General features: G+C 55.4%; 1 protein-coding gene across 1 annotated transcript in view; it reads left to right on the top strand.

The window, feature by feature from the left end:
• Positions 1-19840, top strand: part of GATM (glycine amidinotransferase) — a 30359-nt gene extending 10519 nt beyond the window's left edge. The window contains exons 3-9 of the mRNA XM_029066077.1: positions 5894-6089; positions 8349-8539; positions 10326-10463; positions 11187-11351; positions 14225-14288; positions 15576-15692; positions 19282-19840. Of these exons, the coding sequence (XP_028921910.1) occupies positions 5894-6089; positions 8349-8539; positions 10326-10463; positions 11187-11351; positions 14225-14288; positions 15576-15692; positions 19282-19394 (984 nt within the window). The 3' untranslated portion in view covers positions 19395-19840. The remainder of the gene's footprint in view (positions 1-5893; positions 6090-8348; positions 8540-10325; positions 10464-11186; positions 11352-14224; positions 14289-15575; positions 15693-19281) is intronic.
• Positions 19841-26385: the final 6545 nt, after the last annotated feature.

Raw genomic sequence — 26385 nt, 5'->3', positions numbered from 1 at the left:
GGCCTCTCGGAGGAGGTGAGCTGTAAGTAGGGATTTGAAGAGGGGAAGAGAATCAGATCGTCGGAGGTGAGGAGGGAGGGGGTTCCGGGACCGCGGGAGGACGCGGCCCCGGGGGGCGACGGCGGGATGGGCGAGACCGAGGGACGGCGAGGAGGCGGGCGGCGGAGGAGCGGAGCGTGGGGTGGGCGGTGGAAAGAGAGAAGGGAGGAGAGGTGGGAAGGGGCGAGGTGACGGAGAGCCTCGAAGCCTAGAGGGAGGAGTTTTCGTTTCGTGCGGAGGTCGATAGGCAACCCCTGGAGGTTTTTAAGAAGGGGAGTGAAGTTAAGCGCTTACTATGAGCCGAGGACTGTTCCAAGGGCTGGGGTAGGTACAGGGTAATCAGGTTGTCCCACGTGAGGCTCACGGTCTTCATCCCCATTTTCCAGATGAGGTCCCTGAGGCCCAGAGAAGTGAAGTGACTTGCCCACAGTCACACAGCGGACAAGGGGCAGAGCCGGGATTCGAACCCATGACCTCCAACTCCCAAACCCGGGCTCTTTCCACTGAGCCACGCCGCTTCTCGATTACATTGCCGCTTCCTCAATCGGTGGTATTTACTGAGCACTTACTATGTGCAGAGCGCTGTACTAAGCGCTTGGGAGAGGACGACAGAACAGAGTGGGTCGATAGGTACTCCGCCCACCACGAATTTTATAATAATAATAATAATGGTGGTATTTGTTAAGCACTTACCATGTGCAGAGCACTGTTGTAAGCGCTGGGGGATATGCGGTGATCAGGTTGTCCCACTTGGGGCTCCCAGTTTTAATCCCCATTTTCCAGATGAGGTCCCTGAGGCCCAGAGAAGTGAAGTGACTTACCCAGAGTCACCCAGCTGGCAAGCGGCGGAGCCGGGATTAGAACCCGTGACCTCTGGCTCCCAAGCCCGGACCCTTTCCACTAGGCTTCCCCTCCCGCCGTTACCTCCGGACTGGAAGCTCACTGTGGGCGGGGAATGTGTCTGTTTATGGATCTGTCGTACTCTCCAAAGTGCTTGGTACAGTGCTCTGCACACAGTAAGCGCTCAATAAATACCACTGACTTACTGACTCTTCCCCAGACCCGAAGCATCCCATTCGTTCAGTCGTATTTATGAGCGCTCACTGTGCACCGTACTAAACCCTTGGGAGAGTACAACAGTAAACAGACACATTCCCCACCCACAACGAGCTCTCCTTCAAGACCCTCCTCTTCTAAGGAGCCTCGGGGCCCCCCGACTACCACTGCTGATAATAACTGTGGTATTTATTAAGCACTTACTGTACGCCAGGCACTGTACTAAGCGCTGGAGTGGATACAAGTAAATTGGGTCGGACACAGGCCCTGCTCCACGTGGGGTGCGCGGTCTTAATCCCCATTTTGCAGATGAAGTAACCGAGGCAAAGAGGAAGTCAAATGACTTGCCCAGGGTCACCCGGCAGAAGCGTGGCGGAGCCGGGATTAGAACCCAGGTCCTCCTGACTCCCAGGCCCGGGATCTATCCGTTACCGCCCCCGCTGCCGATCCGCCCGCTTGTCGCCTCGACTTTGCGGGGCTTCAGAACCCGTGGTAGTCAGAGGGAGGCGGCAATCTACAGGAGCAGAGAATCGATCGATCGATAAATCGTATCGACTGAGTGCTCACTGTGGGCAGAGCGCTGTGTCGAGTGCTTGGGAGAGGACAGTATGACGATATAACAGACACGTTTCCTCCCCGCCCTGCCCGAGCAAGCTAACGAGATTAAAAGAAAGCAAGCCCTATCGTCTGCCCTCTTTTTATGGTATTTGTTAAGCGCTTACTATGTGCCAGGCACCGTCCTAAGCGCTGGGGTCGATGCACGGTAATCAGGTGGGACACAGTCCCTGTCCCACGTGGTGCTCACAGTCTCTGCCACTCGTCAGCTGAGTGACTGTGGGCAAGTCCCTTCACTTCTCTGTGCCTCAGTTCCCTCATCTGTCAAATGGGGATGAAGACCGGGAGCCTCACGAGGGACAACCTGAGGACCCTGCATCTCCCCCAGCGCTTAGAACAGTGCTCTGCGCGTAGTAAGCGCTTAACAGATACCAACATCATCATTGTTATCATTAGTCCCCGTTTTCCAGATGAGGGGACTGAGGTACAGAGAAGTGAAGCGACTTGTCCAGGGTCACGAGGCAGGCGACTGCTGGGATTAGAACCCAGATCCTTCTGATTCCCGGGCCCGGGCGGCAGCCACCGGGCCACGCTGCTTCTCCATTACCCATAGCCCGTTGAATCGGTGACTTTAATAATAATAATGTTGATATTTGTTAAGCGCTTACTATGTGCAGAGCTCTGTTCTAAGCGCTGGGGTGGACCCAGGGGAATGAGGTCGCCCCACGGGAGGCTCACAGTTAATCCCCATTTTCCAGATGAGGTAACTGAGGCCCAGAGAAGTGAAGTGACTTGCCCACAGTCACACAGCTGCCAAGTGGCGGAGCCGGGAGTCGAACCCATGACCTCTGACTCCCAAGCCCGGGCTCTTTCCACTGAGCCGCGCTGCTTCATTCGGTCGTATCTATTGAGCGCTTACTGTGTCCTAGGCGCTGGGGAGAGGACAACAGAACAGGAGGCGGGCGAGGCCCCGATTAAGTAGTAGGATCTCTTAAATTGCTGATGATTGAGAATGAGGAAGTCTCATTCTCACGTGGGACAAGCTGATGACCCTGTATCTACCCCAGCACTTAGAAGAGTGCTCTGCACATAGTAAGCGCTTAACAAATACCAACATTATTATTAAAGGCAGCTCCGCCACTTGCCTGCTGGGTGACTTTGGGGGCGTCACTTCTCCGGGCCTCAGTTCTCTCACCCACGACGGTGACTGTGAGGCCCCGGCGGGACGGGAGATGTGTCCCACCTTCATAAACTTGTACCTCCCCCAGAGCTCAGAACAGCGTTTGACACGCAGTTAAGCGCTTAACAGATACCATATATTTTATAAAAAGGTGCTCCGTAAATGCAGCCTGCTCCTTGGATAAAAGCTCCTGATACCTGCTGGCATCCGGAAGAGAAGCAGCGTGGCCTAGTGGATAGAAAGCAGGCCTGGGAGGCAGAGGGACTTGGGTTTTAATCCCGGCTCCGCCACCCGTCCGTCGTGTGACCCTGGGCGAGTCACTTGACTTCTCTGTGCCTCGGTTGCCTCATCTGGAAAATAGAGATTGAGCCGCGAGGCCCACGAGAGACAGGGCCTGCGTCTGACCCGAATACCTCGCATCGTACCCCAACGCTCCGTACGGCGCCTGGCGCGTAGTGAGCGCTTAGCAGTTATTTCATAATACGCTCACCCCACAGCGCTTGGGTTTATATCTTCAAATCCTGTATTCTGCGGCATTTATCTATACTGACGTCTGTCTCCCCCTCTAGACCGTAAGCTCAGTGTAAGCAGGGACCTCTGCTCGTGCTCTCCCGAGCGTTTAGCGTAGCGCGCGCGCGGCAGATGTGCTCGATAAATTTCACTGATCGAGGGATTGATTCGTCAGGAGGACTCTTGGAATCCATCGTGTAGGTGCGTTCGATAAGTGTCGAGGACGGTAAGTGGCTGAATGAATGTACGCTTTTTTAACTGTAGGTCACTTTAGTGTGTTCAGATTCCATTCGAAGAATATGGGAAAGTTACCTCGTGATAATTGTAATAATTGGGGCATTTAAGCGTTTATACTGGGTCTCTAAGCTCTGGGGTAGACAGAAAATAATCAGGTCCCACATGGGGGCACAGTCGAGGAGGAGAGAGAACAGGTAGTGAATCCCCATGTTGCGGATGAGAGAACTGAGGCCCAGAGAAGTGACTCCCCCAAAGTCACCCAGCAGGCAAGTGGCGGAGCTGCCTTTAATAATAATGTTGGTGTTAGTTAAGCGCTTACTGTGTGCAGAGCACTCTTCTAAGTGCTGGGGTAGATACAGGGTCATCGGGTTGTCCCGCGTGAGGCTCACGGTCTTAATCCCCATTTGACAGATGAGGGAACTGAGGCACAGAGAAGTGAAGTGACCTGCCCACAGTCACACAGCTGCCAAGCGGCAGAGCCAGAACCCCGGGCCTCAGACTCCCAGCCCAGGCTCTTTCCACTAAGCCACGCCGCTTCTCATTTCCAGGAATCGATTTCGGGAACTTTGACACTTGTGAAAACTCCTGACTCAAGCAAAACAGCTGTTTGCCCAGCCCCTGACCTGCCTCTTTGCAGCTTACGCGTGCAGGAGATCTAAACCGCCGAACTGGATCCTTGTTCCGGAGAGGTGCTATCCCTGCCTCGGGTCACTGCTCCGGCCCGGGCCGGTGGAATAATAATAATTGTTGTTATTATTATTATTATGGTATTTAAGCCCTTACTTGGTGCCAAGTACTGTTCCAAGCTTTGGGATAGATTGAAGGTAATCAGGTTGTCCCACGTGGGGCTCGCGGGCCCCATTTTGCAGATGAGGTAACCGAGGCACAGAGAAGTGACTTGCCCAAGGTCACACGGCAGACAGGCGGCGGAGCTGGGATTAGAACCCACGTCCCGTGACTCCCAAGCCCGGGATCTTGCCACTAGGCCATGCTGAGCCTCTTATTGAGTGAGTCCCGCGGGCAGGCCGGGCTCCCCCAGTTTAAGGCTCGCTGTCCTAGAGCCTTAAGAGGCCTCGCGGATGTACCGGACTCCCCCGGTTTAAGACTCGTCGTCGACCTAGCCCCTCAGAAAGAAGCCCTGCGGGTGATCTGGGTTCCCCCAGTGTTAGGCAGTGAGAAGCAGCGCGGCTCAGCGGAAGGAGCCCGGGTTTGAGAGGCAGAGGTGGCGGGTTCTAATCCCGGCGCCACCATCCGCCAGCTGTGTGACTTTGGGCCAGTCACTTCACTTCTCTGGGCCTCAGTTACCTCATCTTGGGGACTGAGCCCCATGTGGACCGTGAGCCCGTCATCGGGCGGGGATGGTCTCCATCTGTTGGCGAATTCCAAGCGCTTAGTACAGTGCTCTGCGCATAGTAAGCGCTCAATAAATACTGTTGAATGAATGAATACGGGACAACCTGATAACCTCGTATCTACCCCAGTGCTTAGAACGGTGCTGGGCACATAGTAAGCGCTTAATAAATGCCATCATTATTATTACTGTTGTGAAGAAACCCGTGGACGGTCCGGGCTTCCCCAGTGTAGGAGCAGTAGAATCTGCGAACGGGAAAAGAGTTGAGTGGCTTCAGTTCCTAGATCCCCAAATCGTGAAGCCTGAATACACGCCATTGCCGGGGGGGAGGGGATTTGTTAAACGCTTTCTGCGTGTCAAGCCCTGTTCTAAGCGCTGAGGTGAGTACAGGTCAGTCAGGCCGGGCGTAATCCCTGTCGCCCGAAAGGCTCACAGCCTAAGTGGGAGAACTGACATTGAATCCCCATTTTGCAGCTGAGGAAACTGAGGCCCAGAGGAGCAGAGTGACTCGCCCGAGGTCGCACAGCGGGCAGAGGGCGGAGCCGGATCGGAACCCGGGTCCTCTTGCTCCCAGGCCTGTGCTTTATCCGCTAGGCCACGCTGCTTCCCTGAGTGGCCTGGCCCAAGGGGAGGATCGAATGCGCTCTGGTAGGATATGTTCCCCTTTAGTGATATAATCGTGGTGCTTATTAAACGCTTTGTGCCGAGCACCTTTCTAAGCGCCGGGGTAGAACGGGTTGGACACAGTCCCTGTCCCACATTGGGCTCCCACTCTTAATCGCCACTTTTTACAGGTGAGGGAACGGAGGCCCCGCGAAGTTAAGTGACTTGCCCAAGGTCACACGGCAGCCCAGTTGGCAGAGTTGGGATTAGAACCCGCAACCTTTCCGACTCCCAGACCTGTGTTCCGTCCACCGAGCCGTGTCGCTTCTCGGTTTTGACCCGCTCTCTTCCTCTGCTCGAAGGCCAACACGTACGAAAAGTACTGGTCGTTTTACCAGCAGCATGGAGGGCGTCCTTTCCCCCCGGACCACGTGCGGAAAGCTGTGGCTGAGATCGAAGAGATGTGCGATATATTGAAGATGGAGGGGGTGACCGTCAGGAGGCCCGACCCCGTTGACTGGTCGCTGACCTACAAGACCCCCGATTTCGAGTCTTCGGGTAGGTGGGAAAAATAAAGATGGCATCGGTTATTATTATTAATGATGATGATGATGATGATGATAACGGCGTTGGTTAAGCACTTACTCTGTGCCAGGCACCGGACTAAGCGCTGTGGTGGTTACAGGCGAATCGGGGGGGACCCAGTCCCTGTTCCGTGTGCGGCCCGCCGTCTCAATCCCCGTTTTCCGGATGAGAGAACTGAGGCCCAGAGAAGTAAAGTGACTTGGTCAGGCTCCCTCAGCAGACAAGTGGTGGAGCCAGGATGAGACCCCATGGCCTTCTGACACCCAGGCCAGTGCTCTATCCACTGCACCATCCTGCTATCTCTGTTGGTTAAGCGCTTACTACGTGTCAAGCGCTGGGGGAGATAGAAGCTAATCGGGTTGGACCCAGTCCCCATCCCCCGAGGAGCTCGCGTCTTCGTCTCCGTTTTCCAGTTGAGGGAACCGAGGCCCAGAGGAGTGAAGTGACTTACCCGAGGTCACTCAGCAGACAAGGGGCGGGTTTGGCTGCTCTGCTCCCCGCCCCTGCTGGGATATTTGTCCTCGCCCCCCGTCTAGCCCAGTGGCGGGTGAGGATCTTCCGGAGCAGCCTCCCCCGGGGGCCCCATTGCATCGTTGCAGCCCGGCCTAGTGGTCAGAGCCCGGGCCTGGGAATCTGAAGGACCTGGGTTCTAAATCCCTGCCCCACCCCTCGTCTGCCGGGTGACCTTGGCTGAGTCGCTTCACTTCTCCGGGCCCCCGTTCCCTCTTCTGAAGAACGAGGATGAAGATCGGGAGCCCCGTGTGGGACGGGGACTGTGTCCAACCCGATTCGCTTCTCTCCACCCCGGCACTTAGTTCAGCGCCCGGCACCTAGTGAGCATTTAACGAAGACCACGGTGATTATTATTTTGGGCGTCTCTGTATCTGGCTCGGCGTGTGGTAGCCACTTCGGAGTCCCGGCCGGGATCTGGGGCAGCTGCCTTCGTCGATACCCCCCTCTGACCAAGGCAGAAGCCTGGCCTAGTGGATAGAGCCTGGGCCTGGCAGTCAGAGGGACCTGGGTTCAAAATCCGGCTCCGCCACCTGTCTGCCGTGTGACCTCGGGCAACTCACTTAATCCCTCTGCGTCCGTTACCTCATCTGCAAAAGGGGGGTGAAGACCGCGAGCCCCATGGGGGACGGGGGCTGCGCCTCACCCGATTAGGGTCTTTCCACCCCAGCGCTTAGTACAGTGCCTGCCACAGAGCACTGAGGCCCGGAGAAGTGAAGCGACTTGTCCAAGGTCCCACAGCGGACAAGTAGCTGAGCTGAGGTTAGAACCCAGGCCCTTCTGCCTCCCGTGCCCTGTCCACCAGGCCTCGCTGCTCACGGGGGTAGACGCTAGCTTTTGGAGGGGAGAGAAGACGGAGAATACAGGAAAGGAAACGTTTGAGTGGGAGCCCGGTTTTCTGCTTCACCTAAAGCTTTCTTGTGAGGTCCTTTTTTTTTTTATGGTATTTGTTAAGCACTTACTCTGTGCCAGGCACTGTTCCACCACCTGATGTCCCCGGATCTCAATCAAGCGCTGAGAGGCACACCAGGAAAACCAACCGTGTCTGGGCACGGTCCCCGTTCCCCGTGGCCCTCACAGTCCCAGCCATAAAAAAATCGGTTTTACCGGTGTGCCTTTCAGCACGTGATTGAGATCCAGGGACATCGGGTGGTTTTCTGTCAGTTCAGTGGAATCTTTCGGCAAGCACTCAAGATCACTTTTGATCAGCTGACTTGGGGGCAAACTTCACGTCTTCATTGAATAGCATCGAGCTGGCGCGTGAACTGCCTCAACTGTTCTGTTTGTCCGCGAAAAATCGTTGCGTACCGGGAATACTCAGGAGAGTTAGTGATACAGCCGAGACTCCCAACCAGGCACTCTCACCTTATGCTTCTTATTGCAGTGGGGTTCCCGTGACCAGTAATAAGGATGATATTTGTTAAGCGCTTACTGTGTGCCAGGCACCGTTCTGATGGGCTAATCAGGTGGCACACGGTCCCCGTCCCACGTGGGGCTCCCGGTCTTCATCCCCATTCGACAGATGAGGGGACCGAGGCCCAGAGAAGTGAAATGACTTGCCCAGGGGTCTCTCCACCAGGTCCTTCTGACCACCAGGCCCGGGGTCTCTCCACTGGGCCACACCGCTCCTCTTTAAGGCCGTCCGTCTTTAATTGGAGTTTGCGTTGCCCGGGCAGTTCTAGAAGCTCGACGGTTTTCTGATGGGCGTGGCTGGTCTTCCAGGTCTGTATGCGGCGATGCCCCGAGATATCCTCATAGTGGTCGGGAACGAGATCATCGAAGCTCCCATGGCTTGGCGGTCCCGCTTCTTTGAGTATCGAGCCTACAGATCCATCATCAAGGATTACTTCCACCGCGGGGCCAAATGGACGGCCGCCCCTAAGCCCACCATGGCCGACGAACTCTACGATCAGGTACCTCCTCCTCCGGGTCGAGGGATGAGCGTCCCCTGGCCGCTGGGCTTCCTCCGAGACCTCCGGGGCGTCATCACGCTGGTCCCCCAGGATCAGAAGCGGCGCGGTTTAGTGGTTAGAGAGAGACGGTCATGGGTTCCAATCCCCCCTCCGCCGTGTGTCTGCTGGGTGACCTCGGCAAGTGACTTCTCTGGTCACCTCACCCGGAAAACGGGGATTAGGATTGCGAAAACCCCCTGTGGGACAGGGACGGCGCCCAACCCGATTTGCTTGTATCCAGCCCAGTGCTTAGAACGGTGCCTGGCACGTAGTAAGCGCTAAATAAGTACCACGAGTATTATTATTATCATCATCAACCCACTTACCGCCGTCCGGGAGAGTCTCTGGGGAGCGGACCGTTAGATACGGACAAGAGAATGGGACAGTGATACTCTGTGGTATTCGTCGAGCACCACTATGTGCCGGACACTGTACTAAGCGCCGGGGTGGATCCAAGCAGATCGGGCCGGACACAGGTGGGGCTCACAGTCTCAATCCCCATTTGACAGATGAGGGGACTGAGGCCCGGAGAAGCGAAATGACTTGCCCAGGGTCACACAGCGGCAGTCAAGCAGCGGGACCGGGATGAGAACCCAGGTCCCTCTGGCCACCAGGCCCCGGGCTCTCTCCGTTAGGCCACGCTGCCTCCTGTGTTCATGCCTCTGGTTGGTTCCAGAAACCTCTTTGGCTCTGGTTTCCAGTCAAAACCTTGTGACTGGATTGGATTTTATGGAATTTGAGCCCCTTGCCGTGTTCTCGGGTCTCTCGTCGTAATGATTACCATCCACGGGGCTCTGCCAATGCTAGCTCATTTAGATCTGTGCCCTTTCGACTCTACGTCGCTTGCAAACGTCAACATTTTAGCCCGCGGGGTTTTTTTTTTCCGTGAATCCCGGTGTCAGATTGAAGTGTAACTAAACAGCAGGTTGTGATTCTGGAGCGCAGAGATCTGCGGAACCGAGCGAGCTCGGCGGGGGGTTGCTTGGGTTGGTGTCTCTGCTTGCCTTTGAACTTCTCGGGGATGGCGACGATCTAAACAACCGTCGATGCAGAAACGCCCGCCCCGCTCGTCAATCCCCGCGGGGGGTTTCGGTGGGTTCAGTTTTGAGTCAAAGGAAAGAGAGTCGACGGAGATTTTCAGGCGCTTTTTTTCTTTTATGGTATTGAAGCGCTTACTCCGTGCCAGGCACTGCCGGGGTAGGTACAGATTAATCAAGTTGGACACAATCCATGTCCAACATGGGACTCACAGTCTTATTCCCAGAGAAGCAACGTGGCTCAGTGGCAAGAGCACGCGGCCTGGGGCGTCAGAGGTCACGGCCTCAGATCCCGGCTCTGCCGCTTGTCAGCTGTGTGACTGTGGGCAAGTCACTTAACTTCTCCGTGCCTCAGTGACCTCATCTGTAAAAAGGGGATTAAGACTGTGAGCCTCACGTGGGACAACCTGATCACCTTGTGTCCTCCCGAGCGCTTAGAACACTGCTTTGCACGTAGTAAGCGCTTAACAAGCGCCATTAGTAGCATTATTATTATTCCCCATTTTACAGATGAGGTCACTGAGGCACAGAGAAGTGACTTGCCCGAGGGTTAGAAGCCAGGTCCATCTGACGCCCAAGCCCCGGCTCCATCCGCTAGGCCCCGCTGCTTTTGTTCGATCTGAATCTCAGACGTAGTGATCGCCCATAGAGCTGTTTATTTTTTGCCTGCAGCTGATGTGCGCGTGTGTTTCAACTCTTGTGATCTCTAGGACTACCCTATCCGGTCCGTGGACGACAGACACAGGTTGGCTGCTCAGGGAAAATTTGTGACGACCGAATTTGAGCCGTGTTTCGACGCCGCCGACTTCATTCGAGCTGGAAGAGATATATTTGCCCAAAGGAGCCAGGTAGGGAAACGGGGCCTCAGGTTTTCATTTTCACTCTTCACGTCCAGCCCGGCAATGACGATAACAGTAATTGTGGTAGTTGTTAAGCGCTTGCTACGCGCCAAGCACTGTTCTAAGCGCCGGGGTCGATACAGGATAATGAGGTTGTCCCACGTGGGGCTCCCGGTCTTAATCCCCATTTTACAGATGAGGGAACTGAGGCACGGAGAAGTGAAGTGGCTTGCCCAAGGTCACACAGCAGACAAGTGGCGGAGCCGGGATTAGAACCCATGTCCTCTGACTCCCAAGCCCGGGCTCTCCCCACTAAGCCACGCTGCTTCTCGGTAATAATACGTAGCTTGTCGTGGGCAGGGAAGGTGTCTGATTATTGTTATATTGTAATAATAATAACGGTGGTATTTGTCAAGCGCTTACAGTGTGCAAAGCACTGTTCTAAGCGCTGGGGGGATACGAGGTGATCAGGTTGTCCCACGTGGGGCTCGCAACTTTAATCCCCATTTTACACGGAGGCCCAGAGAAATGAAGGGACGGCCCGAAGTCACACAGCTGGCGAGCGCGGAGCTGGGATTAGAACCCATGACCCCTGACTCCCAAGCCCGGGCTCTTTCCACTGAGTCACGCTGCTTCTCTTGTACTCCCCCACGCGCTTAGAACAGTGCTCCGCACACCGTAAGCGCTCAGTGAATACGACCCAACGGCCTGCTGGCCTCCCTCTCCCCGCAGGTAACCAACTACCTGGGGATCGAGTGGATGCGCAGGCATCTGGCCCCGGATTACCGAGTCCACCTCGTCTCCTTCAAAGATCCCAACCCGATGCACATCGACGCCACCTTCAACATCATCGGGCCCGGGCTGGTCCTGTCCAACCCAGACCGGCCCTGCTACCAGGTGAGCCGGGGCCGGGGAGCCGGGGGAAGGTGCCAAGGACCCGCGGGCCGTTGTCCAACGTGGGCAGGTCTCCCCGCTACCTTTCTAATTCACTGCTGCCAGGGATTTAGGGCTCCCTCTCTCTCTCTCTCTCTCTCTCGTGTGCACGCGCTGTTGCTCCCCCTCTCTGCCCTCTCCCTCTTCCTCTCTCCCCTTCTCTCTCTCCCTGCCCTCTATTTCTCCCTCTCTCTTTCTTTCCTTCTCTCTTTCTTCTCCCCTTTTCTTTTTCTCACTCTTTCTCTTTCTCTATCTCCCTCTCCCGCTCCCCCTCTGTCCCTCTCTCTTTCCCTCTTTCTTTTCCCCTCTTTATCTCCCTGTTTCTTTCACCCCTCTCTTTCTTTCTCTCTATCTCCCTCTTGCCCCTCTCTTTTTTCCCTCTTTCTTCCCCTCTTTATGTCTCTCTTCCCCCCCTCTTTCTTCCCCCTCTCTCTTCCCTCCTCTCTCCCCCCCCCTTTTCTCACTTTCTCCCTTTCCCCCCTCTCTTTTTCCCCCCCCTTCTTCCCCCCTCTCTTTCTTCCTTCCTCTCTCTTCCCCCCCTCTCTCTTTTTCTCTTTCTCACTTTCTCTCTCTCCCTTCCCCCTCTCTTTCTCCCCCGTCTCTTTCTTCCTCCTCTCTCTTTCTTCCCTCCTCTCTCTTCCCCCTCTCTTTTTCTCTTTCACTTTTTCTCTATCTCTCTCTCCCTCTCCCACTCTCTCTTTCCCTCTCACTCTCTCACTCTCCCTTCTCTCTCTTTTTCTCTTTCTTCCCTCTCATGCTCTCTCCCTTTCTCTCTCCACACCCCTTCACTTAAACACTGGCCCTCTGGGAGCTTCTTAGATGCCAAGGACCCTATCGTGTGACGTTTGAGTCACGGCGATGATGGCAAGTGGAAGGGCTGCTTCCTGGGGAGCCCCTTACCACTTTGACTCTGGGGTTTGGGGTTTTTTAATGGTATTTGTTAAGGGCTTATTAGGTGCCAGACACTGATCTAAGCCCTGGGATAAACACAAGCTAATCAGGTTGGACACAGTCCCTTGTCCCCCATGGGGCTCGCAGTCTTCACCCCCGTTTTCCAGACGAGGGCGTTGAGGCCCAGAGAAGCGAAGCGACTTACCCGAGGTCACACACAGCAGACAAGTGGTGGAGTCGGGATTAGAACCCAGGTCCTTCTGACTCCTAGGCCCGGGCCCTAGCCATTAGACCACCTTGCCTCTCTTCTCCCTACCCCCTCGGGCACAGCCCCGCCCCGTAGGGGAGGAGAGAACAACTCCAGCCCAGCTGAAGCGGCAGCAACCGGTTCCTTCTGTGACCTCCTCCTCCTGCTCTCCTTCCCCGGGCGGCCACGTGGCTGGGTGAATGTTCTTCTATTCCCTGTGAGCTACGCTCAGCGTGAACCTCTCAGCAATCTGTGGCGCGTTCCTACTTGTTTCCGGTCGGGGCTTTTCTGGGACCGAGGTCCCCGTTTGTTATCGAGAAGCAGCGCCAGAGGTCGCGGGTTCTAATCCCGGCTCCGCCACTTGTCAGCTGTGTGACTTTGGGCAAGTCACTTCGCTTCTGAGCCTCAGTGACCTCATCTCTAAAATGGGAATGAAGACTGTGAGCCCCAGATGGGACAACCTGATTACGTTGTATCTCCCCCAGCGCTTAGAACAGTGCTCGGCACACAGTAAGCACTTAACGAATACCATCATCATCAGTATTATTATTATTGTCCTGAATCTTTTTTTGGTTTCATTCACCCAAGTAAACGCTGGTGAAAATAAAGCAAGTTCTAGACTGTAATCTCTAGAGGGGGAGACGGACGTTAATGGAAATAATCCATGGTGTTTCTTGAGCGCTTATGGTCTGCAGAGCGCTGTACTAAGCACTTGGGAGAGTACAGGGCAACAGAGTCAGTGGACCCGACCCCTGCCCACAAGGAGCATACGGTCTTGAGGAGGAGACGGACATTAATAGAATTGATCAGTGGTATTTATTGAACGCTTATGATCTGCGGTCTCGCCTATCCCGCCGTCGACCCCCGGACCAAGTCCTCCCACGGTCCTGGAACGCTCTCCCTCCTCACCTCCGACGATCTGATTCTCTTCCCCTCTTCAAATCCCTACTTAAAGCTCACCTCCTCCAAGAGGCCTTCCCAGACTGAGCTCCCCCCTTTTTCCCTCTGCTCCCTCTACCCCCCTTTCACCTCTCCGCAGCTAAACCCTCTTCTCCCCCCTCTCCCTCTCCTCCTCCCCCTCTCCCGTCCCACCCCCTCAGCACCGTACTCGTCCGCTCAACTGTATATATCTTCATCACCCTATTGATTTTGTTTAATGAGATGTACATCGCCCTGATTCTATTTAGTTACCATTGTTTTTATGAGATATTCTTCCCCTCGTCTCTATTTATCGCCATCGTTCTTGTCTGCCCGTCTCCCCCGATTAGACCATCAGCCCGTCAGAGGGCAGGGACTGTCTCTATCTGTTGCCGATGTGTACATTCCAAGCGCTTAGTACAGTGCTCTGCATATAGTAAGCGCTCAATAAATACTATTCAATGAATGAACGAATCTGCAGAGCATTGTACTAAGTGCTTGGGAGAGTATAATGCAAAAGAGTCAGCAGACTCACTCCCTGCCCACAATGAGCTTACATTCTAGAGGAATTACGATCTGGCAGGAAAACGGAGTGGCCCAGTAGCCCTTAGGGTGGCTTGCGGTGTGGTTATGGCTTCCTCTCTAGTGACATCTTCGCAAACGAGACTATCCCGGCTCCTTCTGGGGCTTTATCCGCTTCGCCACGCTCCTTCTCTTCCCGGCCCAAACCAACGGGAGTCACGCGCATTAAACGGCTTATTTGGATCCTCTCGTTTTGCAGATCGAACTCTTCAAGAAAGCAGGCTGGACCGTAGTTACTCCTCCGATGCCGCTGATCCCTGACGGTACTTTCCAGCGGGTCTCTTCGTGAACTTAAAAAAACTCCTCTCGTCTCAATCCAAGAGAGAGCCACCGGGCTGGGTGGTTGAGAAAAGACTCCGTGTGAGGGAAACTGGATCAGGATCAGAACTGTTAGTCAGTCGTGTCTGTGTGCAGAGCACTGTACTAAGCGCTTGGGGCAGTTACTCTCCCCTCCCGTCGAAGCCTGACTGAGGGCCCATCTCCTCCAAGAGGCCTTCCATGACTAAACCCCCCTTTCCTCTTCTCCCACTCCCTTCTGCGTCGCCCTGACTTGCACCTTTATTCACCGCCCCCGCCCCCCAGCTCCACAGCACTTATATCCATATCTGTCATTTATTTATTTCTCTTTATGTCTGGCTCCCGGCCCGTAGCCAGTAAACTCTCTGTGGGCAGAGAATGGGTCTGTTTATCGATGTGTTGTACTCTCCCAAGCGCTCGGTACAGTGATCTGCACACAGTAAGCGCTCGATAAATACGACTGAATGAATGAGAGTACGATAGGACAATAAACAGACACATTCCCTGCCCACAACAAGCTGCCAGTGTAGAGGGGGAGAAGGACATTAGTAGAAATAAATAAATTACAGGTATTTGCACACAGTAAGCACTCAGTAAATACAACTGAACCGACCGTGTAGCTCAGGAATCGAGCGGGGCTTTGCCCTCATGCTCTTTCTTCTCTGTTTTCTGACTTTTTCCCTTTTCCTCACTTCTTTTCCCCATCTTCTTTTCCCCATCTGTTATTCCCTCCCGGCTCCCCTTCTCTCTTCGGAATGAAGGGATGGGGAAAACTAGAGAAGGTAAAGGTAGGAGATGAGAATAGAAAATTAGGACCTGACCGTTTCAAACAGTGAATCGGTCAATACGTCGTACTTATTGAGCGCTTACGGTGTGCAGAGCACTGTGCCGAACTGGTAGACGTGTTCCCTGCCCACGACGAGCTTACGGTCCGGAGGGTGGGTTTATCATTCAGGGAAGGTGAAAGGCAAAACGCATTCAGATCGGGGGGGGGGGGGGGGGGGGGGGGGGGGGGCGGTGGTAGAATGGGATTCTACGAAAAAGATTATGAGAGACGAGAGGCATTTCAGGAGAAGGGGAAGGTAGAGATGACCCACACAAGGTGTCGCTTCTAATTAACGCTCACCCCTGGGGAAGAAAGTTTCGAGTTTTGATTGGGAGTGAAATGGGACCAGTGGATTCATGTTGGTTCTCCTTCTTATGCGTGGAAGGTTGGGTGTTTTTTTTTTGTTGCTTTTATTTTTTTCTTTTAGATCATCCCCTGTGGATGTCATCCAAGTGGCTCTCCATGAATGTCTTAATGCTGGATGAAAAGCGTGTCATGGTGGACGCCAATGAGATCCCAATTCAGAAGATGTTCGAGAAGCTAGGTAAGTCCAACTGAGGAAACCGTTTTTTGACATTATTATGGCATAGCGGATAGAGCACGGGCCTGGGAGTCGGAAGGCCGTGGGTTCTAATCCCTGCTCCGTCCTTCGTCTGCTGTGTGGCCGTGGGCAAGTCACTTCTCCGTGCCTCAGTTTCTCATCGGTAAAATGGGGATTAAGACTGAGCATTTCTGTGTCCAACCCGATTCGCTTTTATCCACCCCAGCGCTTAGTACAGTGCCTAGCACACAGTAAGCGCTTAGGAAATACCACAGTAATTAATATTAAGAAGCTGTGTGGCCTAGTGGAAAGAGCAAGAGCCTGGGAGTCAGAGGACCTGAGTTCTAATCCCAGCTCTGCCAATCGCTGTGTCAGTTGCTTGCTGTGTGACCTTGGGCAAGTTACTGCTCTGCGCCTCGGTTTCCTCAACTGTAAAAAGGGGATTCAGTACCTGTTCTCCCTTCTGTTTAGACCGTGAGCCCCAAGCGGGACAGGGACTGCATCTGACCTAATTAACTTGCATCTACCCCAGCACTTAGAACAGTGTTTAACAGATGGTAAACCCTGGTAATACCATAAAAATTGAATCAATCCTATTTATTGAGCCCTTACTCTGTGCAGAGCACTGTAGTAAGTGCTTGGGAGAGTATCCCGACTCTGCCCCTCGTCAGCTGTGTGACTGTGGGCAAGTCACTTCACTTCTGTGCCTCAGTTCCCTCATCTGTAAAATGGGGATGAAGACTGTGAGCCTCACGTGGGACAACCTCATTCCCCGTATCTACCCCAGCGCTTAGAACAGTGCTCTGCACGTGGTAAGCGCTTAACAAATACCAACATTATTATTATTATTATTATTATTATTATTACACTGTAACAGAGTTGGTAGACCCGGTAGCCTTCTCATGGCGTAGGGGATCGAGCACGGGCCTGGGAGTCAGAAGGTCGTGAATTCTAATCCCAGCTCCCCGCCTTGTCTGCTGTGTGATCTTGGGCAAGTCGCTTCACTTCTCTGTGCCTCAGTTACTTCATCTATTAAATGGGGATTGAGACTGTGAGCCCCCCGTGGGACGGGGACCGTGTCCAACCCTATCTGCTTGTATCCACCCCGATGCTCAGTTCAGTGCCTGGCACGTAGAGAGTGTTTAACGGATACCACAATTATTATTATCATTATTAATACACGAATAAGAACGTTTAAATATAATAAAGGTACATACGGGAGACAAGTTGTGGAGCCGGAACCAGAACCCGGGTCCTTCTGACTCCCAGGCCCAGACTCTTTCCACTAGGCCACGATGCTTCCCCCTGCAGCAGTTCTTCCATTTTGTTCTCCTCAGCTTTGCCTACGTCACTAGCGGTGGGTGTGGGGCAGGTCGTGGCGGGGGTCGGTGAGGACCTGAGCCTCCACTTGAGAAGCAGCGTGGCCTAGAGGGTAGAGCCCGGGCCTGCCCGGGAGTCAGAAGGTCGTGGGTTCTAATCCCGGCTCCGCCACCTGTCTCCCGTGTGACTTTGGGCGGGTTACTTCACTTCTCTGGGCCTCCGTTCCCCCATCTGGGAAATGGTGGTTAAGAGTGTAAGCCCCATGTGGGGCAGGGACTGGGTCCAACCCAGTTTGCTTCTATCCACCCCAGCGCTCAGTACAGCGCCTGGCACATAGTAAGCGTTTAACAAATACCGGCGTTATTATGATAATCGTTACTGACTGCCCATGCTGATCCCAAGAGCCTGGGGGCAGGGCAGCCAGCCTTTCCTTGGCCAGGGCTCGCTCCCTCTCTCAGCCTGCTCGGTGTGGTTGTCCATTTGCCGTCAGTCATGAGTCCTGGGGTGGCAAGTAGAGATACAGATTTTAAGAAGCAGCGTGGCTCAGCGGAAAGAGCCCGGGCTGGGGAGTCAGAGGTCATGGGTTCGAATCCCGGCTCCGCCACTTGCCAGCTGTGTGACTGTGGGCAAGTCATTTCACTTCTCTGGGCCTCAGTTCCCTCCTCTGTGAAAAAATGGGGATGAAGACTGTGAGCCCCACGTGGGGCAACCTGATTACCCTGTATCTACCCCAGCGCTTAGAACAGTGCTCTGCACATAGTAAGCGCTTCACAAATACCAACATCATTAGTATTATTATTATTACCCGCTGTGTGCGACCTTGGGCAAGTCGCATGCCTTGCAGATCTAGCTGGCTGGCTCCAACCCCTCACCGCCTCTGCAGCAGCGTGGCTCAGTGGAAAGAGCATGGGCTTTGGAGTCAGGGCTCATGAGTTCGAATCCCAGCTCTGCCACTTGTCGGCTGTGTGACTGTGGGCAAGTCACTTAACTTCTCTGGGCCTCAGTTCCCTCATCTGTAAAATGGGGATGAAGACTGTGAGCCCCACGTGGGACAACCTGATTCCCCTATGTCTACCCCAGCGCTTAGAACAGTGCTCTGTACATAGTAAGCGCTTAACAAATACCAACATTATTATCTCCTCTTGCCTCCAGGACCCAGCTTTCCCACAGGCACCTTAGGCTCATCTTCCCTCCCACGTCATCTGACTTTTCCATCCCAGGTGTCATCACCACCACCGTCCCCATTTGGGGAGCTCTTTCAGGCTCAGAGTTGTCTGCGACCCCTAACTCATTCAGCTCTCACTCTTTCTTTACTAAATCCCGCTAGGAGTTCCTCCCCATCTCCCCAGAGCCGCCTTTCCCTCTCCCTTTCCCACCACCTAACCCAGACCCGCCGTTAGTGATGTAGGCCGATTTTATGGAATTGGTTAAACGCTTACTGTTCTAAGTGCTGTGGGAGATACGAGTTAATCAGGTGGGACACAGACCCTGTCCCCCACGGGGCTCTCACTCGGAATCCCCCTTTTCCAGACGAGGTAACCGAGGCCCACAGAAGTGAAGTGACTCTCGCCCAGGGTCACGCCCAGCGGACAAGTGGCGGAGCCGGGACGAGAAGCCAGGTTCTTCCGACTCCCAAGCCCGGGCCCCATCCACTGGAGTGCCTGGCCCGTAGAAAGCGCTTAACAGATGCCGGAATTATTATTAAGACAACACACCGGCCCCGGCCCCTAGAGGAGCCTGGAATCCCAGCTCCCTTGCTAGGGATCCGGCACCGAGAGGGAATGATAATAGTGACTGTGGTATCTGGTAAGCGCTTACTATGTGCCAGGCACCGTACTAAACGCCGGGGTGGTTAGAAACAAATCGGGCAGGACGCGGTCCCTGTCCCACGTGGGGCTCACAGTCTCAACCTCCATCTTCTTCTCTCTTCAAATGCCGCCGAGACGTTTCCAACCTTTAGTGACTCCGTGGACACACCCTCTTCCGAATGTCCCACGTTCTGTCACAGTCGTTCTGGGGTGAATCTCCACGGAGTTTTCTTGGTAAAGATACCGAAGCGGTTTACCGTTCCGCAATCCCCATCTTAGAGATGAGGAAACTGAGGCCCAGAGGAGTGAAGTGACATGCTCAGGGTCTCACACACACACGCGCGGATAAGCGTGGCGGAGCGGGATGAGAACCCAGGTTCTCCTGACTCCCAGGCCCGTGCCCCATCCACTAGACCACGCCACCTCTGCCCGGGGTATAACGCTTCCCCTGCTCCCTCTCGCAGGTATCTCTACCATCAAGGTGAATATCCGTCACGCCAATTCGCTGGGCGGTGGTTTCCACTGCTGGACCTGTGACATCCGCCGCCGGGGTGTTTTGACTAGCTACTTCGACTAGCCCCGGGAGCGGCGGCGGAAAAACCCGGGGTGTCCGACGCGGGCTTCGTCGGTCCCCGGAAACCCCCCGCCAGGAGCCGGAGTGCTGTCGTCCGCAGCTCCCCAGACCCGCTTCAATTCACACTCCTCCTCCTCCTCCTTGCCGTCGAGACCCCCGTGCGGGTCTCGGAGCTGCCGGGAGGAAACACATCTCTCATCCAGTCACCTTCCGCTCGCCTCTTAAGCGGGGTAAACCCGATGCCGTGTGTCCCAGGGCCACCGTTTGCCCCTAGAGCCCTTTGGCTGGCCACTAATTTTTAACCATCTACCTCCGTTTTAATTTTCTATCCGAAAGGCAGCTTGATGGGCTAGACCTGCATTTAACTCTCTTCCTTTTCAGTGGTGTTGAATTTATCACTTTATTAAAAAATGAAAAATAATAAAAAAAAATCCAGATCGTAAGTGGAACCGGATGACTTTGGTTTTTTCTAACGGGGTTTTGTTTTTGTGTTTTACTAAGGTGGGCTGGGCAAGTGATGATGATAATATCTGTTAAGCGCTTACTGTGTGCCAAGCACTGGACTAAGAGCTGGGGTAGATACAAGCTACTATCAGGTTGGACACAGTCCCTGTCCCACTTAATAATAATGTTGGTATTTGTTAAGCGCTTACTATGTGCAGAGCACTGTTCTAGCGCTGGGGTAGACACAAGGGAATCAGGTTGTCCCACGTGGGGCTCACAGTGTTAATCCCCATTTTACAGATGAGGTGACTGAGGCACAGAGAAGTTAAGTGACTTGCCCAAAGTCACACAGCTGACAAGTGGCAGAGCTGGGATTCGAACCCATGATCTCTGACTCCAAAGCCCGTGCTCTTTCCACTGAGCCACGCTGCTTCTCTGGGGCTCACGGTCTTCATCCCCCTTTTACCGATGAGTTAACTGAGGCCCAGAGAAGCGAAGCGACTTGCCTAAGGTCACCCAGCAGACGGGTGGCGGAGCCGGGACTAGAGCCCAGATCCTTCTGACTCCCCGGCCTGGGCTCTATCCGTTAGGTCACGCCGCTTCTCTGCAGAGAACGGTCCATTTGAATTGTCACAGCTGCCAGGAAGAGATCGGTCCTACTAAAATCTCATCTCCTCCAATCAATCAATCAGTGGTATTTACTGAGCGCTCACTGTGTGCAGAGCACTGAACTGAGCAGTCGGGAGAGTACAGTACAGCAGAGCTGGCAGACACGTTCCTTCATTCAGTGGTATTTACTGAGCACTTACCGTGTGCAAAGCACTGTACTAAGCACTTGGGATTGTCCCATAGAACAATAAAGAGGCGTATTCCCTGCCCACAGGGAGCTAACGGTCTAGAAGGGGAGAGAGACGTTAAAATACATAAATTATTTGCGCATACGTACGTAAACGTCGTGGAGCTACGCGTGGGACGAATAATAGATCGAAGACACCGGAAGAGGGAGTTGGTGAAAAGAGGGCTTAATTGAAGAACGCCTCTTGGAGGAGTTGTGACCTTATGAATAAAAATAATAATGTTGGTATTTGGTAAAGGCTCACTATGTGCAGAGCACTGTTCTAAGCGCTGGGGGGGGGATACAGGGTGATCAGGTTGTCCCACGTGGGGCTCACAGTCTTAATCCCCATTTTCCAGATGAGGTCACTGAGGCCCGGAGAAGTGAAGTGACTTGCCCAAAGCCACACAGCTGACGAACGGGATTAGAACCCACGACCTCTGACTCCCAAGCCCGGGCTCTTTCCACTGAGCCCCGCTGCTTCTCCATTGTGGCACCCAGAGCACTTTAGCTCTGAGAGCATTTAAGCACCGAGAGCTTTAGGGGTCTGAGAAGACTACAGCACTGAGAGCAGCATTACCCCGAGAGCATTATACACCGAGAGCGCTACGGCTCTGAGAGCACTGGAACGCCGAGAGCACCGTGTCTCCGAGAGCACGGAGCGTTAGGGGTCCGAGAGCGTGACGGTTCTGAGAGAATTATGGTTCTAAGAGCGTTAGCGGCCTGAGAGCGCTATCGTTCTGAGAGTGTAGACGGAGAGCATTTTGGCTCGGAGAGCATTAGTGGGTCGGAGAGCATTATCGTTCTGAGAGCAGTATACACAGAGCATTACGGCTCGGAGAGCATTCTGCACTGAGAACGTAAATGGGTCCGAGAGCATTATACACTGAGAGCATTACGACTCGGAGAGCACGGGGCATTTTGGGTCTGAGAGCGCGATGCACTCAATTATGGCTCGGAGAGCGTTATACCCTGAGGGCACTTTGGCACCGGGTCCATCACGGCTCTGAGCGCACTACGGCTCTGAGGTGTGAAAATATCTCGTCGAGCGGACATTTGGGCCGAGCGAGGGCCGCCGCGTGGATGCGGAGAAAGTGGGCGGCCTCGTGGCGAAGGTCGACCCCTCTCATTCAGTGTCGAGAAGACGCGGCCGCTTTTGCGTCGTCTAACGATTCTCCGACTTTCCCTCCTCCGGGAACAGAGGGGAAAGCCGGCAACCCTCCTCACCGTAAAACAGCCACCCACGTAGACTCTTCCACCGTCAGCTCCTTGTGGGCGGTGGGTGGGGAACGCGTCTCCCAAATCTGTTCTGTTTTGCTCTCCCGAGCGCTCAGTTCAGTGCTCTGCACACAGTAAGCGCTCGATAAATACCACTGATGAATTGGTTGCTCAGCACAATGCTCGGCATGCAGCAGGCGCCCGGTACCGGCTGACCCCGCCTGGTCAACCAGCCCCTCCTTCCTGTGAGCCTGGGGCCTTTGGTCATCTAGCTCCACTTGCCCAGGTATTGTGGCCATCTAACCTCGCCTGCTCGGGGCTTCTGGTCATCTAGCCCTGCCCGCCCCGGGACTTCTCATCACCTAACCCTGCCGGCGTGAGGCCTGGGATCCTCTAGCTCGGCCCGCCCGGGGACCTTCGGTCGTCCAACTCCATCTGCCCGGCGCCTGTGGTCATCCAGGCCCGGCCGCCCGGGGCTTGTGGCCATTTAGATCCACCTCCTGGGGCTTGTGATCATCTAACTCCACCCGCCTGGGGCTTGTGGATATAGAAGCGGCGTGGCTCGGTGGAAAGAGCCCGGGCTTGGGAGTCGGAGGTCGTGGGTTCGAATCGCGGCTCCGCCGCTTGCCAGCCGTGTGACTTCGAGCAAGTCACTTCACTTCTCTGGGCCTCAGTTACCTCATCAGTACAATGGGGATTAAAACTGTGAGCCCCACGTGGGCCAACGTGATTGCCTTGACCCCCGCCAGCGCTCAGAACAGGGCTTTGCACTTAGTAAGCGCTTAACAAATACCACCATTATTATTATTTAGATCCACCTGCCTGGGGCTTGTGGTCATCTAACCCCACCTGCCCGGGGCTTGTGGATATTTAGATCCACCTGCCTGGCTCTCGTGGTCGTCTAGCTCCGCCGGCCGGGGCTGGTGGTCAGCTAACTCTCCCGAGCGCTTAGTACAGTGCCCTGCACACAGGAAGCGCTCAATAAGTACTTTAGAATGAATGGAACGGCGCTCGTCTAGGCAGCGCGCGGGCGCCCCCGGCGGCACAGCCGGGCAGCGCAGGGAGGCGAGAGCGGCGGCGGCGGCGAGGGGGTGCGCATGCGCAGAACCGCATAATACTATTCATTCATTCAACAGTATTTATTGAGCGCTTACTATAAGCAGAGCACTGTACTAAGCGCTTGGAATGTACACATCGGCCACAACAATTAGTAGTAATACTACTAACAATACTACTACTACTAATAATAATGGTACTTGTTTTAAGCACTTCATTCGGTCCATTTTCTATTATAATAAATAATAGTAAAAACAACAATAATAGCATCTATTAAGCGCTTAATATGTAGCTCAGTGGAAAGAGCCCGGGCTTGGGAGTCAGAGGTCATGGGTTCGAATCCCGACTGTGCCCCTTGTCATCTGTGACTGTGGGCAAGTCACTTCACTTCTCTGTGCCTCAGTTCCCTCATCTGTAAAATGGGGGTGAAGATTGTGAGCCTCACGTGGGACGACGTCATTGCCCTGTAACTACCCCAGCGCTCAGAACAGTGCTCTGCACGAAGTAAGCGCTTGACAGATACCAACATTATTATTTCCCGGTATCAGCCCCAGAGCTTAGAACGGTGCTTGGCACATAGCGTTGAACAAACACCAACATGATTATTATTGTTATTCTAGAAGACGCAGCATGGCTCAGTGCTCAGTGGCCTGTGGGCTTAGAAGTCAGAGGTCAGGGGTTCTGATCCCGGCTCGCCCACCTGTCAGCTGTGTGACTTTGGGCAAGTCACTTCACTTCTGGGTGCCTCAGTTCCCTCATCTGTGAAATGGGGATTAAGACCGCGAGCCTCACGTGGGACAACCTGAATTACCTTGTATCTACCCCAGCGCTTAGAACAGTGCTCGGCACATCGTAAGCACTTAACCAATACCAACAGTATTATTAAGCACTGGGTGAAAGACAACTTAATCAGGTTGGACACAGTCCCTGTCCCACCTTGGGCTCCCACTCGTAATCCCCATATTTTTACAGATGAGGTAACTGAGGCACAGTGAAGTGACTTGCCCAAGGTCACACACAGCAGACAAGTGGTGCAGTGGGAATTAAAACCTTCTGACTCCCAGGCCTGGGCTCTCTCCACTGCACCATGCTGCTAAGGAGTGCTATGGAATAGGAGAAACAGAGTGGCCTAGTGGCTAGAGCACGGGCCTGGGAGAAGGACCTGGGTTCTGATCCCGCCTCCGCCACTTGTCTGCTGTGGGACCTCGGGCCTGTCCCTTCACTTCTCTTTATCTCAGTTGCCTCAACTCTAAAATGGGGATTGATTGTGAGCCCCCCGTGTCCCGTCTAATTAGCTTGTATCTACCCCAGCGCTTAGTATAGAGCTTGGCACGTAGTAAGCTCTTCGACACGCATGTATTTTTAAAATATACATCTATATATATATATATATACACTTTTTTTAATGTGCGCGAGCTCTCCGGGCCCGTTTTGCATCGACGCCGCGCTCAGAACAGTGACTGGCACATAGTAAGCACTTCGACAAATCCTGTGGAAAAAGGAAGAAGAGAAAAGGAATCGTGTGCGAGGCTTCCGGCCCTCTGACGTGACGCCGGCGGTGGGGCCGCGCTTGGTACAGTGCCCGGCACGTAGTAAGCGCTTCCACAGGTGCCACAAAAAGAAAAACGAAATAAAAACGAGTGCGTCTCGCCGTCTCGGTCTACATTTCACTCGAATTCTCTTTCTCTAGCAACGCTCTGGGCCAGTCCCTCCCCTCCTCAGAAACCTCCAGCGGTTGCCCCTCAACCTTTGCATGAAGCAAAGGCTCCTCACTGTCGGCTCCAGAGCCGTCCGTCCCCTTGCCCCCTGCTACCTCACCTCCCTCCTCTCCTTCTCCAGCCGGGCCTGCACGCTCGGCTCCTCTGCCCCTAACCTCCTCACTGGGCCTGGTTCTCCCCTGGCCCGCCTCCTCCAGGAGGCCTTCCCGGCCTGAGCCCCCCTTTCCCTCTGCTCCTCCTCCCCTCTCCGCTCCCCCCGACTCCCTCCCTCTGCTCTACCCCCTTCCCCGCCCCGGGGCACTCGCGTCCCTTTGTCCACATTTGTTATTCTATTGACGTTATGAATGATGTGTCGCTCTCTATAATTTGATCGATCGATTCCGACGCATCGACGCTGCCTGTTGGGTTCTGCGGTCTGTCTCGCCCCGTGCGGACGGCGAAGCCCGTCGTTGGGCGGGGATCGGCTCTCCCTGTTGCCCAACTGTACTTTCCGAGGGCGCAGCACAGCGCTCCGCACACGGTAAGGGCTCAAGAAATACGACCGAGGCAATGGACGGAGGAATGAATGAATGACGGCGGGAAGGGGGCGGGGCGAGGGGCGCGCGCTCCCTGGGCCCTGGGCCCTGGGCCCTGGGCCCCGCCCCCGGGCGGTGCCTGCTCCTGAGCGACAGAGCAGAGGCCCCGCCCCTCACCCGCCTTGGGGCCCCCCAGGACACGCCCCTCCAACGCCCTCGTGCCCGCCGCCCCGCCCCCTCCCCCCCCCACATTCCGTCCCGAGCCCCCGCCCCCTTCGGCGCCCGCGTGCCCGAGGCCCCGCCCCCTGTCCCCTTCGGGCCTGCGGCCCCGCCCCCTTTCCCGCCCTCGTGCCCGACGCCCCGCCCCCTCCCCGCCCATTCGGGCCCTAGCCCTCACCCCCTTCAGCCCCTTCGGGCCCTAGGCCCCGCCCCTTCCCGCCCTCGTGCCCTAGGCCCCGCCCCTTCCCTCAGGTTCGGACCCGACGCCCCGCCCCCTTCCTTCGGGCCCTAGGCCCCGCCCCTTCCCCGCCCTCTCGCCCGAGACTCCGCCTCTTTCCCCCTTTCGGTCCCGAAGCCCCGCCCCCTTCCGCGCCCTCTCGCCCGACGCCCCGCCCCCTTAGGCTCCATTCGGGCCCTAGGCCCCGCCCCTTCCCCGCCCCCGGTCCCGAAGCCCCTTCCCTTCCCTTCCCTTCCCTTCCCTTCCCTTCCCTTCCCTTCCCTTCCCTTCCCTTCCCTTCCTTTCCTTCCTTGGAGGGCTGGGCCCCGCCCCCTGGTTTGGGCGGTGGGAGCGGCCTCCGGGCGGCCCCGCCACGCCGCCGGTCCCGCCCTTCCCCCTCCCCTCCCCTCCCCCTCCTCCTCCTCCTCCTCCTCCTCCTCCCCGGCGTCGGTTTTTCTCTCCATTTTCATTGAGCGGGGGCCCCGCAGGGGGCCGACCCCCGCCCCGCCCCGCCCCCGGGGCAGCAGGAGGGGAGGAGCCGAGCCGAGCCGAGCCGAGCCGGCGGGAGGGGGTCGAGGGGGGAGGCTGTACCCCCAACCCTCGCTCCGCTCCGCTCCGGTCCGGTCCGTTCCGTTCCCCGGCGGCCGGGGTGTGGGTCCGAGGCGGATCGCGCGGTGGGCGGCGGCGGGGAGGAGCGTTGCATGCCGCCGGCGTTGGGGGCGGGGGGCGGGAAGGACGGTCCGGCCCCGGTGCCCTCCCCCTCCCCCTCCCC

The sequence above is a fragment of the Ornithorhynchus anatinus genome, chromosome 5 (assembly GCF_004115215.2).
Source record: "Ornithorhynchus anatinus isolate Pmale09 chromosome 5, mOrnAna1.pri.v4, whole genome shotgun sequence".
Taxonomy (NCBI): Eukaryota; Metazoa; Chordata; class Mammalia; order Monotremata; family Ornithorhynchidae; genus Ornithorhynchus; species Ornithorhynchus anatinus.
The sequence above is the reverse complement of the archived record's forward strand: the minus strand, read 5'-3'. Positions and strand labels throughout refer to the sequence as shown.